General features: G+C 40.8%; 1 protein-coding gene across 4 annotated transcripts in view; it reads right to left on the bottom strand.

Annotated features, from left to right (window-relative positions):
* The window catches only part of FAM13A (family with sequence similarity 13 member A), a 127,685-nt gene that overhangs the window by 31,521 nt on the left and 75,502 nt on the right, over positions 1 to 20,662 (bottom strand). For 3 of the 4 annotated variants that reach the window (XM_084286695.1, XM_084286696.1, XM_084286698.1), the window contains 6 exons: positions 19,675 to 19,716; positions 10,106 to 10,150; positions 8,356 to 8,535; positions 5,323 to 5,506; positions 2,137 to 2,213; positions 1,394 to 1,436 (listed from right to left, as the gene is read on the bottom strand). In XM_084286695.1, the coding sequence (XP_084142821.1) occupies positions 1,394 to 1,436; positions 2,137 to 2,213; positions 5,323 to 5,506; positions 8,356 to 8,535; positions 10,106 to 10,150; positions 19,675 to 19,716 (571 nt within the window). The remainder of the gene's footprint in view (positions 1 to 1,393; positions 1,437 to 2,136; positions 2,214 to 5,322; positions 5,507 to 8,355; positions 8,536 to 10,105; positions 10,151 to 19,674; positions 19,717 to 20,662) is intronic. The other variant, XM_084286697.1, reaches the window with a different exon arrangement.

Genomic DNA, 20,662 nt, shown 5'->3' with positions numbered 1-20,662 from the left:
GAATGATTTGTTTGTTACAGAAGGTATGTTTTTAAGCTGCCCTAAGCAAAAGGCTTATAAGGGACAAGGAATGTGAAACTACCCTGCAGGAATGTAACATTTTCTTGACCCTGTAATTCCTATATAATACAATCTCTGGGCTAAGACTATGTCTCCTCCCACAGTTAAAACTCATACTGAGTTTTAAAACTTTTCCTAAGGAGTTTATTTTAAGACCATGATTTCCACATTCATACAGACCTCCCCAAACTAATTTAAAAGTTGAATGGGAGTACTCTGGGTCATGGCACATGCAAGAAGGCACGTGAGGAACAAGGTGTTGCAGAACCTGTGCTCTGGAAAATGCAATAGCTCATGAGCCAGGCTTCCAGGAATTACTGATGCCAAGTGCAGGAAAAACGGGGATTATGACCCTCTGGGAACAAAGTAGGAGATCTGGCTAAGCCCAGTCAGAGCAGTGATCAAAGCCAGCACTGAGCACCCCTTGCAGAAATTACATTTCAGTGTACCATGAACTCCAGCTACTCCATGGCTGTTCAGAGCCCAACAATTATCAAATGATACTTTTCCTGCTAGACAGAAATAATACCTGCTAGAAACAAAGTCCTCCAAAGGCAATAAATGCACAGTGGCTTTAAAAAAGATAACCAACCAGAAAACCCTCCCCAGCAATGACCAAAAAGCCAATCCCCCCTCCGAAAAACAATCACACACACAAGAAAATGTGAGAAGTCTAGTTAAAAGATATTGTCAGTCCTCCTGTTAACTCCAGATGGTCAGAGACTCCAGACATTGTCCACATCTGTTTCACAGTCCTCCTCTAAAATGGGTGCACAGCTGGGGGAGAGGTACCTCAGATAACTCTCCTCACTGTTTTAAATGCTGGTGTATTAGGCAAAGACAAAAGATCTGGACAAATCCAGTTTTGTAAGACAAGCGATCCTGTGATGACACCTGTGTTCTAAGGTAACAGCTGACACTGGGAAATCATAAACGAAAGACTGAAATTATTTTAGAGACAAAAATTATTTATCAAAAGAGACAGGATTATCTTACTACCCTGGGAGATAACCAGTTACACACCCTGCTCACAATGATTGTAACTCAGTAGCATTCAAATCAAAGCGCTTAACTTCAGTGATGCTCCTCTTTTTGGCAAGGGGGAATTGAAGGGACTGAGGCAGATGCTTTCAGACTCATCAATGGTTAAGAGGCTCCCTAAATTATGTAAACAGAGAGGAGAGGAGAGGGAAAGAAAAAGCAAATGCTATTTCTCTGGAAGCAATAACGTTTCATTGGGAGTACAAAATGACATGCCTAGCTACTTGTTTCTGCTCAGTAACAAGACAATTCAGAGCCCACAAAACTGAAATGTGAAAAAAAAATTACCAACCTGAGAGTGCTTGCAAATAACCTCACCGCTTTCACTTTCTTTGCTACAAAACAGAAAAAAAAAAACACAAACCAACATATTACAAATATAAAAACAGACTTGTCTTGTAACAAAAACAAAACAGTCTCCCCCACAGGCAGGTTTTTAGATGCTGTACACTTAATGCATTCCAGTAAATAAAGGAACACTGGGTTGCAGCACTTTGAGCTGCTAAGCTACCTATTTTGCTTCTTCTTGGGAGCCATTTGTGAGAAATACAGTGACATTTAATTTCGTGCCTTTAATCCAAAGAAACACACCTCTCCCAACAAGCAACATAGTTGTGGAGAGAAAGTGTGGTATCAGGGGAGCAGAGTGGATCTATACAGTATAGTGAAGTCCAATAGGCTGGACTCCCAGCCCAAAGACCAGGTGTGACAGGCATCTGTTGCTCTGCAGTCCCTGAGTGGAGTGTGCAGTTTCAGGCATCTAGAGCTGACTTCTTTTCAAGTCTGAACCACCAGTGCTTTCAGTACCATTCCTCATAAGTTGGGAGAAGAGACTTGGTGGCATACAGTGCTGGGCAGAGCCCACACGACATAAGCAGGACCTCCATACAGTTCTACCTTGAAGCTAACATGGCAGGCAATGCTGGTCTGCAGCAGAATTAAACATACTCTCATACTCTGTGGTGGAAGATCTCTTATGCTGTGCTACAACCACAGGGAAAATGTACATATAATAATAATAATAATAAAAATCACCTTTCTTCAGACAAAACTTCCATGTCATCAGGTTCTGTTCTGTCTATAGGTCTGGATGAGCTAAAGCTTTCCATAGTCTGTAATACAGTAAACATTAAAGCAGTAAGATACATGAGAGAAATAGATTCAAGCTGCAGGCCATTAAACAGATCACACATAGAAATATCCAACAGGACTTTGAGAAACAAGCCAACAATCAGACTACTGCCTGTTGTATACGTATAACCAAAAAGCCTGCAACAAAAATAACTGCTCGCTGCTTCCTTTGTCTCTTTCATCATATGACTTCAAAATGCCTGGCAGAATAATGCTGCACAGTACTCCTACAGTTCCCATTTTACAGACTGATACACTAAGCAAGAGAACAATTCTGTCATGTGTAAAAGTCCTGTAAGAGCAGGTACCAAAATTCACAGCATCCTCCTGGCAGCACTCCTTATGCTCATCTTCAATAATACACCCTCTTCTTTGCCAAAACCTTTCATAGTCTCTTCTCAGGCAGACAGAAGATGTTAGGAGTATAAAGAGACTGCTATATGCACAGAGGTAATGTTAAGCTCTGCTAATATGAATGGAGGGCAAGAAATTCAGCTGATGATGACCACCTGTTCTGAAATTTGATTTGGCTATCAACAGCAACATTAATGCTGTTGTCCGGTGAGAGCCTGAGAAAGAATTGTGAAGACAAGCCAAACTCTGATATATCTTTGATGGATACAGGGGTCTTATACCTCTGGTTGCACACTTACAGGAACAGTTTTCAAAGTCAACAATGAAGCCTTCTGCCTGCTTGGACTTGGTCTGCAAGCTAAGAGGTGTTTTTCTGATCTATTCTGGTATTTTTAAGGTGCTGAAGAATGAGGACATAGAACTGTCCCTCCGGGCACACAAACTGTGTGATGTGCTTGCTGCACATATGGGGAGTAGCACTTGTTGTAGCTTAGTGCAGGTGAAATACACAGGAAAATCAAATTCTTAATTTGAATTAGTCAGAACACTTTTTTTCTTTTAACAAAACCCTGTCACACACACTATATTTGTATCTAATACTTCTGTTTCTCTGTCTTTCTGCTGACTGTGACTCAATCATACAGCATTTACAAAAAAAAAAAAAAAAAAAAGCAAGCAGAAGTAAAGGATGCCATCATCTGTTTGGGTTGGTACTGAGTTTTTTCATATCGGAAATAAGCTTCAAAATTGCCTCAATGTCATTGTTAGGTGCACTGTTGCAACAATTCTTAAAGAAATAAAGCAAAGTACACATGACACCAGAGGTCAAGATTAGGAAAATGAAAGTTGCCACTTTGGGCACAAGACCCGGAGCTTTTCTATCTTGGCATTTGGGCAAGTCCCCCTTAACCAGGAGGAAGGAAGTGAGCAGCGCACAGTGTGGTTCGTGGCTTGGCCCAGGAAACCTCACGCCACAGACTTCTTGGGTTGGTCACAGCCCTCTCTCACCTGCTACACCTCCAGCCCTGTACGGTCAGACAGCTCAGCCTATTCCAGCCTTGCTCGATGCGATGCTTCAAGTCCTAGTGATACCTGTCTACTTGTGGCTCTGAAGGGCAGTTACAAGCTTTAAATGCTTCCTGGTCGGTTTGCTCAGAACCAGCAGAACTGACAGTTTCTCTACAACTGACTTAACGCTTTTGAGTCAGATGCATTTAGACAGCTAAGAGGAGAGCTTCCGCACACTGTCCTACATACTCTTTCAGGCTTTGAGCAGGAAGACTAAAATTCAAAAAAAGGTGAGGAAGAAGCTGCAACATCACAAACTTGTTTAGGTGAGAAAGCACTGTTAGTAAATGCAGGTTACGTCCTTTTATACCCAAGTAAGTAGTCCAGCTTGGGTTATTATTTGAAGCATAAAGACATAGCCAGAAGAAAGCTAAGCCACCACACACACTGCATGCTCCTGGCAGCCTCTGAAATGTAAATATTAAATAAATGCATTCATGAAAGCTTAAAGAGCAGTCTTTGCTCTTCATAGAGTAACACTGTGTTCTTCTCAAGCTGTTTCATAACAATGTTCCCATTTGACAATCCCACTGCAACACTTCCAGCAAAGCCAGCAAGGACCACACTCACAGGATGATCATCTTGTTCAAAGTGCTCTGTATGTGGAGTTTGTTCCTTTTATGTTCCTTTCAGCCTTTGTCCCTCCAAAATTCAAAAATGATCCAAAAATGAGGGGCAGAGAGAAGTCCAGTGGAGACAGGTAAGTTTGAGGATGCTGCCTCCAAGAACATTTTTAAGACAAGCAAAGGCACAAAGTGAGAGTGTGGCTATCAGACTGTGCTCTTTCATGAAGTATCACGTATCAGTCGGCTACTAAGTGCTAAATCTAAGCAGAGTCTACAATTCTTGGCACCTTGCCATCTCTTTATCACAAAGAGAAGCTAAATCTGTCTCTCTCTAGGATCTCTGCACAGGGTAAAGCATAAGATCATTGCAATTTTGTAACCTAAATAAAATTAGTCACAACACAATGTCACATTAAGAAGGAACCCAGAGCAGAGTCAAACTTAATAGAGTTTACTGAAGGAGATGCTCTATAGCTCAGAAGGCTAGGCTTTTCACACAGCTTTCACCGTTACTAGTAGCTGTGCAATACATACATGGTACCTTCCCAGTAAAAGGTAGCTGGAGGGATGATCTTTTAGACCAATGCACTTCAAAGTGTTTTGCAAACTGCAAACATGACAGTAACACACAGACGGTAGGAAAAAGACATAAAAAAACCTTTATCGTCTTATTATCAAGCAGTTATTTGTGACCTATGGTTTCAGAACTTAGCACGAATAATCAAAATAAACTCAACATAAGCATATGATCCTACATCTGAGGTTCCAATCTCCTCACAAGAGTTTTGAAAGACTGCGAAAAAGAATTCCATCCTTTTTCTCTTTCCAAAATATTTTTCTAAGTTCAGAAGACATTAGCAAAAGGTTGTGGAAAGAGAAAAATGACTGTGGTGGAGTAAGAGGATAATAATGGAAAAATAGCTTCTCAGATGACCTTTCACAAAGGTTACAAGTGCAGAATCCAGTGTTACCCACAATCCAGAAGAGTCGTGTATGCCTTTACTGTAAGTGGCTACCGGAGGGAACCAGATGTGCACCAAAATAAAAAAGATTTTTTCCCATCCTAATACTAGGTGTCAAATAGTACAGCATGGCAGCTTACCACAGGACTGTCTTGGTTGTCATTAAGCTCGGAAAGTTTGGTGCTGGATTTCTGCCGTTTGGGTTTATTCCTTTCACTAAGATATCCAGAGTTGTCTTGTAGTTTTTCTACTTCTTGAGCAGTTAGAATACAGTCTTCAAGATTGCTGAAGCCAGAGGGAATGTTCTCCTTGTCGATGACTTCCCTAAAACAAAAAGTGACAGCGTTTAAAACACTCTCCCGCTACATTTAGGGTAGCAATAGAGAAATGTATTATGCTGACTGGCGCAGTTCCGGCAACATTTTCTACGCCCTATGAAACAGGTCTCTCTGGTTCTTCCTAGTACAGCAAACAACGTACTCTGTGAAACACTAAATCCCATCGAGGAGTGAAAGCCAGGTGTATACACCTCCAGTGAGAAAGCTGTCAGGGTCAACATTTGGGACTCGATTCATGGAGAATCACATGGACTTCAAATGGAAGCTGGACTAGCTGCTGGTTGTCTGTAGTATTTTTATAAAGAATATGCTACATATTTTCCTTTGAGACATGTGCTTTTGATTTAGGAAACTGATTCACAGCTGTGGTCCAAGGATCTCCTTTGGTCCATGACACCATATAATCAGCCCTCTTTACTCATTCTCAAACACAAGAGCTTCAGCCAAATGCTTGATTCTATCTTGCATAATTGCCAAATAAGAAAAGGGAAGGCATCTCTGCAACAGCAACACAACTGCTAGGACAGAAGACTATTCTGCTGCGTCAGGAAGCAGATGGGACAGCTACCTTGAAGTCATCATGTGATATGCTATCGGGGTCTCCCTGAGCTAGCTGGGTTTGTGTGTGTTTTCCAGAAGCTTCGCACATGGCTTATCTTCCCCTGTACAATTATCCTGCTGGATCTATCAGCATGCAGTTTTGTCGTCACAAGCTTTTCAGTAGTCTTCCCTCTACTTCATGCAATAATGAACAGACACATACAAAACACACCACTACGTTAAGGAAATAGAAGAAACACAATGCATCTCATTCTTTACCAACCCTATCCCTCCAGGGGCTAAAGACTGCTCACACCTGACATCAAAACTGGAACATTTACTAACTTCTGTATGTGCAGCAGCCTTATGCAGTGCTGTGCGACTCTAAAGCCTGCTTTCACAGGCAGCAGCACAATTTCTCTGAACTTGCAGTAGTGTAATAAAAAAACAGTTACTCTGCAGTATCTGGACGGGGCCAGCATGACAAAATGTTCAGATCAAAACCAAAATGTGTAAGTTCCAGTGATTTTCTAGATCTCAAATCTCTAGGGTTGGTCACTGGAAGAGAGATACAATAGATGGATCTGTTGTACGTTGTATTATATGTCTATGATCAAACTTCTAAGATAATACACTTGCTTTTCTGTAAGTTTTTATAATCCCCTGAGCAGACCAATTACTTCCATATAGTCTGTAGATCATGTAGTCTGCGAAGCCTAGGAGTTCATGTATGTATTTTTGTGATGAACGCTCTTGTATTAACACTGGCTGTATTAATGCTACAGTCCCATCTTGTGACATTACAAATCCTCTTGTGATCCATCACAAGGCAAGGAGATGAAGTCACTGACAACCAAAGAGGGGAAAAAAAACCAACAAAACAAAACAAAAAACTACTAGTTCTGAAAGGAATTCTGAATTTTGACAATTCACCCACAGGAGTTTCAGCAATCTGACCTAAGGGAACCAGGGAAAACAATCTGAACCCCAGCCAGCATTCAAAACTTCCAGTATGTTATAAATCCTTGGCTCACGCTTTAGGGACTGTACGTGAACAACTGCGTCAAGATAGGCTAGAGTGCACTAAAGGCAGCTCTGTAACGCAATGTTGAAAAAAAACCCCTGCAGTACTATATGCTTCCAAACACGTACACTAGCCAGTCTCTGACCTACTTACCTGCAAAGCCTGTCAGCAGGGCTACTAAACAAGAAAAACTACTTCAGAGCTACTGCCAGGTACTCGAGTGACTTGCAACTGCTAATTTCCCAGTCCATAATCACAGGATATTTTCATTCGCTATGGAAATGCTTTTTTTTAAATTTATTTTGTAGCTATGGATTATTATTATTTTTTTAAACTGACACATTTTGGAAAATAGCACAACTACAATATTCGGGTGAGGTACTGAAGGTCATGCATCTATGCAAAAGTGGCTTGGTATAGGAAAGTGCAGATCCAATAGGATTTGTGGAATTCAGCATCCAGGAAAGAATAAGAGCCTAGATCTGTATTTCAGAAACTACCCTGAAGTCCTACCAATCCAATACTACAGTCAAGTACAGACATTCTTTACAAGAATTATCACAGTGTTTAAAGTTAGATGTATGTCTAAGCACTAATTATGATGGGCTTGCAAAATCTTTAGTTATAATTCCTAAAGATAGCTATGTCTTGGGCATATGTTTTTTAAAGCTGTGGTGGTTTGTACCCCATCTGTGCCACACAATATATGCCACAGGTATAGCAGTATGAAAGGAAAAATAGGTATTATTTTTACTCTTTGATTTAATGAAACTCACCATTAAGTCACATTTAATGTTTCTCTAATGGTGGATAAAAAAAATCTTAGGATCTGATTAATCAAAAGAATGATTTCTAGTTTCAGATGAACTCCCAGGGCTCCTCAATAAACCTGATTATAAGCTATACCTACACATACGAAAGGAGAACTTGGTCTCATTTTGAATTCAGAAAAGCATCTAAAAAAAATGTTTTTATCTTGCAGGAAGTTACTGACTCTAGGGCCAATTGCTTGGGGATTTCCACTAATACAACAAATACTGTAATGAAACAATTCCAAATTCATTAGGAACTCTACTATACTGCTTTAGCTTACTTCTTATCATACTCTGGCCTCCTCAGTTAGCTCTACAAAACTCCACATTTCACAGCTCTAGCTGATGCAACAAAGCTTCTGTTCATATCAGAACTACCACGCAGTGCCTAGATAGAAGACATAACTAGGGTACACTTAATCAAATATACTTTCCAAAACAAAGAAATCAGGATCGTACATGTCTCTGTTTCTCCGGGCTTCCTCCTGCTCTTTGTGATGTCGCCTCCTCTGCCTGGCAGACACATTAGAAGAGGCTGATGATGTTCCCGATTCAGAGTCCTCTGAACTCTGGCCGCCTGAGCAATGAACATCAAAGAGATGCTGCTCCACGGCTGAGCGGATTGTCTTCTCTAAATACCTGTCAAGCCGAAAAATAAGGTCAATTGAGCTCAAAGATTTTGTGGAGCTCCCTCTCTGCAACAATAAAGGCTGCATATTGGGGGGTTATGTTTTTTTATGAATGGCAAGACAGTATAAAATGTACTAGGGTCCAAGACATTTGCAAAGAGCTAAGCCAAAATCTTCAGTTAACTTGATGTTCAGGTTCCTCAGAAGAGCTGAGCTTACCCAGTTCATGTTGCCTTTGTTTATTTTTAGGGCTGCCTGAACCTTCTGTTGTAAAACAACTGCTTTTATTTACTGCAACTTTGGAGTCTAACTTTCACCCTCCACTTCAACATCCCTTGCCCTGACAAAATCCTTTTTTGCGACCCAACCATGCTGATGCTGGTCAAGTCTATGGTGCAATCCACGTTCAGTAAGGCAATGGATCATCTGCAAGAAGGTGATTCACTGCTGTCTCACAGGGGGATGAGAGCACGTAAACAGTACCTCACTGTAAACTCATACTGCAAAACCACACATTTAACCCAGTGACCAAACACGGATCTGGTTCTGAGCTCATGCTGGTTTTGCACTGTTATTGTGCCACCACCTGCAGTCACTTCTTGATGTTCTCTCTCGATAGAGCTCATGCCCACTGGCACTAAGGGATCTTCCACACAAGTGACAACATAGGAGCCTCTGCAGTTCCATCAGTTAAAGCTGCGAGGCTACTTGAACTTTCAACACAATCTGATCTGCTTCATTATGGTACTCATATTTTCTTGTAATATTTCCTTTCTTCCTTAACCAGATGAACTTTTTGTAGACAAAATCTAAATACTTTTTTTTTTTTTTCTCCTAAAAGATCTTTTGGAAACACATTTCCCTGCCCCATCCATGTTTCTTGCAATGAAGAATGAGTTTTTCTAAACACAGCTGATCAAGGCCCCAGTATAACTTGTAGTGCTTTTTCCATACTTAAAAATGTTATTTGCAAGATTTGCTGCTTAATTTTTAACTGAGTAGCAGTAAGTATGTATACCTTTACCTTGCCTGACTTCTCCAGAGAATTTATGAAAGTTGTTGCTAAGTTGCTATAGTTCTGCTGATACTGCAGTTACCAAAATGTCAGAAGGTCTTAGCAACTGCAAAAAAACGTATGGTTTAACTTGGCGAGCATGTCTGTGCTTCATGTATTGACAAGAATCAGCTCTGCAAACTCACCAGCCTATGGAAACTTTCAGCTCTGTAGGGGAGCCAGCTCTGCTGCTATCGCTGGCACAGCACTTACTGTAATGGGATCAAGCCCTGTTCTCCACTGGGATGGGACAGGGTGCAAACAAGAGCAAGAGCACAACATGAACAGTTTCTCTAAATATGCAGGATCAGCCTAACCAAAACATCACATGCACAGAAAGAACCAAGGACCTGCAAATTTTGCAGGAGGAAGTAATTTATAATCATTGCAGATGCTTTGGGTTGGGAAACAATGTCCTTTTTGCTTGTGTAAGAACGACCATTAAGGAGAAATCAGAGACCAGCAATACTTTAAAAACTTCAAGATACCAACACTGTACATACAAAATAGTAAAAGAGACACTTACTCTCCTGTAGCAGGCATGTTACTACTGACTTGTGATACATGGGAGCTGTGTAAAAGAAAAAGAAGAGAAAGTTAGGCCTACATATTGCAATAATGTCTCAAAACATGTGTTCTTTGCAGCACTAAGAAACAATTTAAAGGTGTGAGGCTGTCTCAACAACAACTGCATGAACATGCCACAAGTTTTCCCCTTAAGGAATTTTTATTCCCACAGTGACGTGGCACATACTGACAATGCCAATATCCTCAAGGATTACTTTGCCTGTCATTTCCCAGCAGTAGGCCAAGAACTAAATGGAAAGTATTTCAACTTCAGCATATAGCAGAGTTTTTGCTTTCTTAAGAGCTTTCTGCAGCTGTATGTCAGTTGTTTTAGCCTCATCACAGAAAAAAATTGACTTTTGAGGCTGACTTGAAAACATATGAAAGGGGACTTAAAATTTAAGAATCTGTAAATATTAAAGTGACAGGAAAGGAAAGGAAAAATGGGCTATTCACAGTTCTCCTCCTGCAGCTCTCTGACATTCACGTTCATGTTTTACATTTTTTAAAATAAAATGCATGATCTCTTCTTTTCCTTTTCACTCTCAGTCTGTTTTCGGACTCTGAAGAGCTCGCATGACTCTTAATTGTCACTGCTTGCTGCTTAAAACCCTTCTGAACAAGCTGACGTGCTGCCTTGCACAGCTGTCACAGCTCTCCTCCCTCTGCACAGGGCCAGAGTCAGCCTGGCCGAGCCAAGTCCCGTCCTGCCCCTCTTCTCCACTGCCGACTCGGCTTTGCAGATAAGGTGACACTTCATGACCATCACCCCTGTGATCTTCATTAATTAAGGCAAACACATTACAGGCCTAGAAGGTTCCTTTGGCTTTCTTCCTGTATCAGCAGAAGAATCAGTAGTGTGACTGGCTGATAAATTCCAGAAAAGTGAACAGCGTGGATAGGTTATGAGACATGCTGAATGCAAACGTGCTTTCTGCCAAAACAGTCACTCACTGCTTTCAATCCTCGTGAGTTTCTCACAAACTGGTTCAATGCGGAAGAACCAGTAACAGCCAGCTTCCCTTAAATACCCTGCTTCCTCTCTCGCTTCCCTTGAATGTTTAGTTCTTGACCGTACAGATCTGATGCCAGCTAAGAAGCAGCGACACCCAGATGATGACTACTCTGTGGCTCCACTGCTTTTCAGGGTCACTTTTGGTGGAAGGCAGGCAATAGAGAATGGGAAGGGTAAATTAAGGATCACGATGGGTCTGTTTAAAAACAACCTTACTCTCTGTTCAGTTCTGTTCAGTGACAAATACTCCTCACAAATACCCAGCTTCAGATCACTCACATACACTTCTGCTTTCTTTGGCTGAGCCAGTACGTTCACCGTGGTTTGGATAAACCCATGCACCCTACCACACTCATCCCTTTCAGGCCTTCCTTCACTCTGTGCCGATCTCTAGGCCAGACACAGTCCCCTGGAGCTGTGGCACAGCATGAAAGCAGTCACGTATTTGCCAGCCTATTCCACATTACCTACACAACACCCAAGTAGCTGTGTCATTCAGATGAGTTCATGAATGGAAGACACACAAACAAGTATCAAATTGCTGTACTCATTATTATGAACGCTTATTATTATGGACATGCAACCTACATGCAGAGAAAAGAATTGCAAGATCTCTTTCTTCCCATATTCACTCTCCTGACTATTAACTATTGCATGGATTTACAATTTGAAGTGCACATTTCAAGCATCCTATTTGCTTTCCTGCTTATCTACATAAACTTTGGCCTCTTCCAAGCCTGATTTTTTTTTATTTTTGTTTTTTAAATGATCTGGTCTCTCATGGGAGATGGATTAACAAGCAAGCTGCAGGCTAACCCACATTATAAGATACAATTCATCCTATGGCTACTCTGCGTTGGTGTGGCCTCACCTCGAGCACTGTGTGCAGTTCTGGGCACCACAGTAAAAAAGGATGTGAAACTGTTGGAAAGTGTCCAGAGGAGGGCTGCAAAGATGGTGAAGGGCCTAGAGGCCCTTCCCTAGAGGGGAAGACATATGAGGAGTGGCTGAGGGCACTGGGCCAGTGACAGGACCCAAGGGAATGGGGTCAGGCTGTGACAGGGGAGGGTCGGGCTGGACAGCAGGAAGAGGTTCTTCACTGAGAGGGCTGTTGCGCACTGGAACAGGCTCCCCAGGGACGCAGTCACGGCACCGAGCCTGTCGGAGTTTAAGGAGCATTTAGACTGTGCTCTTAGTCATAGCTCTGAATTTTGGGGTAGTTGTGTGTGGTGCCAGGAGTTGGACTCGATGATCCTTGTGGGTGCCTTCCAACTCGGGATATTCTGTGATTCTATACTGCCGTGTGGGAGTAAGTTAATCCTGTATCAACTTTCCATAGTTTTTACATGCATTCCATATTGAGTGTGGATGTCTTTCATATCACATCATTTTTCTCTATTTTCATGTCAGGAAAGTGGTAAGGGAGGAGGAGATGGGAATGTTTTCAGAAGACTAGAATCCAAACAATCTTAAGACGAAGGTATATCTACCCATCATACAGGACAGAAAATCTCAGGAAATAGCTCTTCCTTCTATTTCTAGCAGAATTAATAACTGTGTGAAAATGCAAGCTCACATTTCACACAAACCTAATGAAAGGCCAGATACTATATGTGAGAGAGCTCATGCTGTTATCCCCATGAGTGGTATTCAGGGCCAACAGTCTCTATCTGCAAACCACTCATATCATTATTGAAAACACGCAGTAGCTTCTTAATACAAAAAGTAGTTAGGAGAAGAAACTAAAGACAATGCTGCAAAAATACCTAAATAAGATGTCGAAAATGTTTGTAATTCCCAAGTACATTCTGTAGCTGCCTAATTCTCAGTTAACTGTGTGCTTTGCTACCATCAACTTAGTTTTAAGTCTATTAACATCGTTAATTTACAATAGCACATAGCTGCACAACAATTACTTTGTGGTATGTAGAAGAACACTACTCAAACTATATCATGTCAGAGAGCCCATAATATGGTGATTTTCAAAGTACCAATAAATAGGAAGGAATGATTTACATAGCCACATGCCAACATAACAACAAATGAAGCTGTCATTCTCTTTTTATTATACTTCTGTTCTAGATGCTGCTTCCTTATAAATTCAATATGACTTTATTCTTAGCCCTGTGATATTTTAACGCTCTTTTATTCTCTCTCTCTCAGTAATATGGGGATCTTTTATATAAGTTTTTCCAGATACACTAAGTTTCTATTGATTGCACAATCATTAGCTTTTCTTGTCATTTCATTCCGAAGCTTAATTAAAATGCATTGATAAATCAGTTTTTTTACTCTGCACCATTTTTTTTTTCTTCTGCATTGACAAAGTTCACTTTAAAAAATGGTGGGGAGAAGAGAGTTACACTGAGGATTTTGGATTCTAGCATGCCCAGAGATGGAGGTAGATGTGCTTGAGTGTGTTGGCAAGCTCAGGAAAAGGCATGGCTCTGTAAGAGTTTCAGAAGGGCAATCAGGCATGTGGGATGCATCCTGAGGGGTTTTCCAAACTTCTTGGGTGGCAACAGTCACTCCATCATTGAATTTATGCTTCCCAGAGCAGGCAAAGCAAGCCATGCCCAAAAGAGCCCTCTTGGCATGCCCTACTGTGGAGCAAGCTGCCTCAGAATGGCTGCTTTGTTCATTAAATCATCTGGACAATGTGAAATCATGTTCTGCTTCGGTTAATTACTTTCTCCTCACGTCTGCTTGATTTCACTGATACGTACAGTCAATTATCTCCACAGCTAGATTATTAAGTTATGCAGCTGCTGGTGAACACACTGAGAAATGTCAACTTTTGATATAAATTAAAGGTTCTCCTTCTTCTGCCTGCAACAGAAAGCAGCAGGAGAGTTTTCCAGTGCTGGAGACTTTTACTTTCAGAGAGCCAGCCACAAAACCTGCATCATTGCACAAAGATGTTTTAAGTGCTATAAACTTTTTTTGACCCCCACGCTTTTCCTTTTGGGAAGTCTGATCTCTGGCACTCCTCAAAGTTTTCTGACCTGTTTACTAAAGCATTTTGCTACTCTCACACTCTTTCATATGTGCCCCCTCTGAATAATGTCTCGTTTCACACATAATTCTCTCTTATATTACCTCTGCTTCCATGTTGTTTCAATCTCATGTATGGAAAGGTTGTATTTTCTGCCAGCTTTAAGCACATTACATTTCCCCTGCTACCCCAGCTAGTAACCTGTAAGCTTGAAGATATGCACTGTAGAATTACCTCATGCAATACTTGCACCCTGCTTAGTCTGTACTGGGCAACAGCAAATAATTGAGTTGGGCATCAAAACCTCTCTTCTGTTTTTTTTTTTTTTTTTTTTCCATTCAAGGCCCTGTTGAGCAAAATCTATCAGCATTCAAGTATTAAAAGAACACAGTATAAATCAACCAGAACAAACTGACTTACTGGCATAGTATTTTCCCAGATTGGGTTTTCATTTATGAAGTCAATGAATTAATTGCTGGACATACTTAACTGCCTAAATCATAAGCTGTATTTGCAATCTGGAACTAAGGCGACTCATTGCTGAGATTTACTTAAAATCCATTTGCCATATTGAGGAAGCCAAAATATTTTGGTTTTGCTTTTTAAATAAAGTCGAGCACAATGAGAAGAGAGCCTAAGTAGATACACACTTTTAACATATCGCCACTCCAGCAAAGCAGACAATGATTTTTAAATTACTTTGACATTTCAGGTGAGAAATTTCTGAACCCTCCCTAATACAGAATTCCAACATGACCCAGGATTTTTTTTTTCACAGATACCAATACTGTGTAAGAACTGTTTACTCTCCACAACTGTTGCTTACAGTGACATGCAATGTTGCTGATTTATGTGGGATCTGTCTTAAGACAACCACTTCATCTGACATACATTCCCCAAAGAAAAAGATCGTGTAAAGTACGAAAATAATGAGTTCAAAAATAAAGAGATGCGTTCTTATTTCCTGGGATATTCCATCACACAGAAGACAATGCTTTCAAAGTTTTTTTCAGCATCTTCACACTTTTTCAAGCTTGGATCCAATTATCTTTCCTTTAAATATGGTATATTTGATGCTATTTGTTTACTATGCAGAAAATTCATCCCACTAAAAGCGACTGCCTTGTTTTCTTCAGTATTCCTGCTGTTTTCATGTACACTGGAATTGCCCTTTATGATGGGTGCACACTGACACCTACTGCCTGAAGCAGAGACAACCCTGAAGGGTTTTCATGCACACCACCCAATTCTGTTTTGCAAATTTAGACCACTGTGCCTGTGCAGGATCCACTCCAGACAATGAAAACATTCCTCTGGGGGCCATTCACAGCCTCCAAATTATGCTCCTGATTTGAAATGGAACAGATCACCTTCTCCCCCTGAATATAAAGGGTACTTAGTGAGACAGTCCTAATTAACAGCATGGAATCAGGACTCTCCGTTTCCCAGAGCTCCACCTAATGACAGAGACCCCTTAGCCTGAAATCTGCAAGGTAGCTGGGCAATAAGAACAAGGGGACCCTAGCAGCCTTGTAACTATTTTCAGCCAAGGTTTATGTGATGGACAGGAACATGCATCCCATAACATAACAATTTGTAAGAGGGCCCTGCACTCCCGCGGGCTTTAGGACCTCTTACTGCATGTTCAGCCAACAAGGAAGCACTCAAAAGGAAGTCAAGCACCTTTCTGAGCAGACACTAGATCTACAACTAGTTGTTTCTGTTTCTTCAGAAAATGGACCTGAGAGCAAATACAGTAAAACATCTCACCCAATACACCACCAATGCTTGACTTGTATTATGTAAAAGTTGTTGTCTCATACAACAACTGTTAAAAGGGTAAACAGGCAGCTGCATTAAATGCTTCTAACAGGATATTAGTACTGCCAGAGAAAAGAAGTACTAAAACAGGTGAAACTGTTTTATGTCAATGCCTTGCCCTGAACTTGAGGGTATCAAATGCAATTTTGACACTGCTTGTGACATCAGCTCTCATCCCAATTCCAGTTTAATGCTTTACATATCAACAAGAAAGCTCCATAATACATCAAAGCTTCTGTCCTTTTCCCCTTTAATATCACTCTGGCTTATCTCAGGTTATACTTATTAGGAAACTACTCTGGAACCATCTACGTGACTCATATCAAATCTAAAGCAGATCCTCGAGCACAAAGAATGCCTGTAGATTCTCTGTCTTTTAAAAACTCATTGCACATGTTGAGCAAAAGTGTGCTCACAGGGAATTAATCGCCTTTGCCAGATGCTGTTTAATTACCTGAAACTGCACACTGCTTCTCAGTACAGATTACTCAGTATAGCTGGCATTCAGATTTTTCTAACAGAATTAAAAAATCCGTAACACGGCTCCTTATATAACTCTCTCAACTCCCTTTCCCACAAGGCTTCATTACAAAACTTTTGGAACATAGATGCCCTTCAGGCACAACTCCCTAGAACAATCAATCATCCAGCAAGGTTTTCCTCTTCTTTCAACACAGCAGAAATCTCCTTGCCTGGTACTAAGTATAGCTGAGTAAACAAATTGTCTTACCAGGGAATACAGAAAAGGAAAGGACAAACCTGCTCAACAGTCAGGGAATGAATAAAACCACAGAACTCAGAGAAAACCACCTTGCACGCTGATCAAACCCACCTCATCGTCCAAATGCCTAGTAAGAGAAGGATTCAGCTACAAAATTTCTCATTACTTGCCTAAATTTATTAATTGCCTGATTGTATCAATTTTTTTTCCTCACAAAGTTAAGAAAACAATCCTTCTCTTTGTCTAAAATACAGGTGAAATACATGCACTCTAGTTTGTTTCTTATGGTAAATAGGCCCTCCCTGCTCTTTTCTCCATTTTGTAACAGTTTTTGCTTGCTTTTTAACCATCTTTACAAACCTAACACCATTTGAACACAAATTACTGAAATCTTATGGGGCCTCATCTGAGTCTTGTAAAAGGGTATTCCTACCTCCCCCAAGTCTACTGTAAAAATGTACTTTATACATCCACAAATTTCTGCTTTAAGTGAAATTCATCACCATGTTTGTTTGTTTGTTTGTTTTACACCAGTAACTATTAAAGAAAAAAAAATATTCCAGCACACTTAAGGAACTCCACAAGCAATCTCTTTCCTCTTGTAGGAAAAAGACCTATAGATCTGAACCCTTCCCTGCCCATCTTTATGTTCTTAGATTAAGGCCTTTTTCTCTATACAGATGGCATGATATAAAGCATTTTGCTCAAATTGGATGATATATAGTTTTTTTCTTCCTCTCTATGGAAAGACTTTTCAAAAATAATTTGATTGTGCTTGTATCACCTCTCTTGATAAACTTAGATCACATTTTGCCTCATTTACCACTTTTGCGCCTTTAATGATTCTTTGTATCCTTACAGAGCAAGAGTGATGATTAGTTCTATACTTGTTAATTACCTATCCCTGCCCCCCCCCAAAACAACCAACCTTCCCCTCCCCCCAAATCAAACCTACCAGAACACCAAAAGACCAATCCAGAACCCTAAAAAAGTGCAATTTAAAAAAAATAGTGTATTGGTGGCATCCTGACAGTTCTGACTTGAAGACTTAAAGCATTTGTGTTATTGTTACCATTTGAACAAGAGCATTTGTGCTCGTTTCCACTTAATTAAATTATTGCATAATTATCTATATGAAGTTACTGTATAAACAGGGCAGTGGCCTAACTCCGGCTCTATACACACTCTCCTGATTCACTTGAAGTTGATTCACCTGTTCATGACACTTGAACAATATTTCAGACTATGTAAGTGTGGCTGGTAGCAGCACAAATAGATGTGACCATCATTCAACATTCAAAGTGGCACAGAAAATCCATGCCATACACACAAGTTCTCAAGTCACTCTATAGTTATTCTATAGCATGAATTGCCCAAACAGAACTGGCTACCCTGCCAAACTAACTGCACCTGGCAACTCACCTCAGGCGTATACATTTCTCACTTGTGGTAGATAGAAGCAAAATTTGCAAGCTGCTAGCTTTATTTACAAGTAATTGCATCTCAGCAGTGTTAGAAAAGATGCGAGCTTGGCCTGAAGCCTCACTTGCGAGGTGTGCTGCTCCCTTTCTGCTCTTACTAGCCACTTCACTATCCATCTCTGATTACTCTTGACTGTTGAAAAGATCCCTTCCTGGATCATTTTTCCATGATCCAGGAAAAAAATCAGGAGGACAATTTTATGCAGTAAGGCAGATGGACATGTAGTGAAAGCCTACAAATATCTGAAGGACATATACTGCAAGAAAGGAAAAAAAAATATGGGATCTATTCTCAGTGGAAAGTCAGGATGAGAATCTAAACTGGGTAAAACGTGACAGAGTGATCTGTGCAGCTAGGAAATTATCTCCAAAAGGCAAAAGCAGAGCCTGCTTGGATGGTTTGGAGTTTCTGAAGCACAGATTAATTAAGCTCTGCACAAATACACTGCGGGGAATGACGGTGCTTTATCAGGAAGGCAGACAATACTATGCAACCAGGCTAGTCCATAAACAGTTCACTGACACACATTTCTGCAGTTTTAATGCAAGTCTCCACATTAAGAGCACTCATGAAATGCACATTTTCTGTAGTTTCTGTCACAAAAAAATCTCCACAAATGAGCCCAAGCTACATAGATAAAAAGGAATACATGCAAGAGAATTAACAAATAAGAGGTCACTGTAAGAATTACCAATCTCACTGCTCTCATAAAAAGCACCGCAGGGACTTTTTATTTGTTTAAACTCCAGTTAGAAGAACCCAATTATAATATCTGGCTGTTCTTCCTCTACATCCCTTCACTGTTAATTGCCCTGGCTCTTGGACTTTCACTAAACAGAAATGAAAGCACTGGGACTGAGTTGGCTACTGAAGTAAGCAGAGCAAACTTTCACTGATGTCAACAGAATTAGGCCACTTTTATAAGCAGTGACTTTGCCCTCCAGCTGGCAAAACAAGAAACACGATTTGTTCAAATGCAGTCAGGCTGCCATTCCCTCCGGGCAGGCACACTCTGGACCCAGGCCCTCTCCTGCTTTTCTGGGCTGGCTGGGCTGCATCAGAGGAGCGGTTGCTGGATGGGCTGCTGACTCACCATCTGGTTTCTGGTTTCTTTCTGACCAGCACATGATGCCAGTTCCTCAAAGCTCGTGGCAAAAATCTCTCCTGCGCCCACAGATTATAAGCTACTTAAAACAGGCATCTAAACTGCTTAATGAAATGAAGAGAACAGGAAACAAAAGCCCATCTTCTAATTAAGAATTGACAAGACTGGCACAAAAACTTTAACCTTGCCTTTAAATACAAAGTCTGCGGACATTATTTTTGTCTCTCTGAAGTCTCAGTCATCCCACTAGCTGAGCAATAGTTATCAACTTAACATTAACCTTCAGTTTGATTAGTCTGTGCAGACTTTCTGGAATCGCTCTGCATATTTAATTCTAATAACAAGGCAATCCTGCTCAGAGAAATACGTTAAAATAAATGAGTAAATACCTCACATAGAAGGGTGACATAGGCCGCTCATCTTCTTGGGAGCTAAAAACAAACAAACAAAAATTAAAGTTAGTATGCAGCTCTGTCTTGTTTCTGCAGTTCATTTACAGCAAGACATTCAGTCTGAAAAAAAAAAAGAAGTGATTATAAAAGTGAAGTAAATAAAAGACATAATAAAAGTGAAACAGATTTACTTCTCAGTGTTCACAGACGTGTAACAGTTCCACTGCTACACAGTCAGAAGTCGCTCCAGCTCAGCGGCTGTGCACAGCCTATTCCCATAGCAACAACAAAGCATTTCTGCCAGGAGAAACCACCCGAGCCTTTCGCTGTCTGCTGCTCAAGAATTAGACAACCTGCCTACCTAGTAAAGGTTAAGAATAAAAAAAAAAAGACATATTGAGGTCTCTCAACCAAAGAAGAAGCGATGGCTGTATGTATACAGCTAAGAATTCCCTGGTATCGCTGTTGCTGTTGAAAGCTGATTTGATGCCGTTGCAATCTGGCTCAAATGTAGAGGTGTGAAATGACCAAGACACAGGTCTGACTGTGGCAAGTCACATCTGTATAAAATTGAATGGATCTGAAGAGAAAAGTATGTTACCTGCAGACTTGAGAATGCATATCTTAGGCATGAGATCAAGGGTTGCAACTGGCTGGCACAGAGCTCTGCTGCCAAAAAAGTATTTCAGTGGTCAACTGCTCTGTCTGAAGCAACCACTTCTTGTGTGGCCAGGTCAGTCTGTAGACAGATCAACTCCCTGATCCGGCTCATCCTGCAGCCACACATGCCTGTGCTGGCACAAGGGCGAGGATGAGTTGCTGATGTGCTAAAGCTTAAGGTGTAGGGGATTAAGTCAATTTTAGACCATTCTGTTATAAAAAGGGGTACAAACAAATTTCACCTAGTCGTTCCAACCAAACAAATGGCTGGACTTACAGGGCATTTAGCCCTTGTAGCTCTTCAGAGCAGGAAACTTGCCTTCCT

Source organism: Netta rufina, assembly GCF_964035555.1.
Source record: "Netta rufina genome assembly, chromosome: 4".
NCBI lineage: Eukaryota > Metazoa > Chordata > Aves > Anseriformes > Anatidae > Netta > Netta rufina.
The sequence above is the reverse complement of the archived record's forward strand: the minus strand, read 5'-3'. Positions and strand labels throughout refer to the sequence as shown.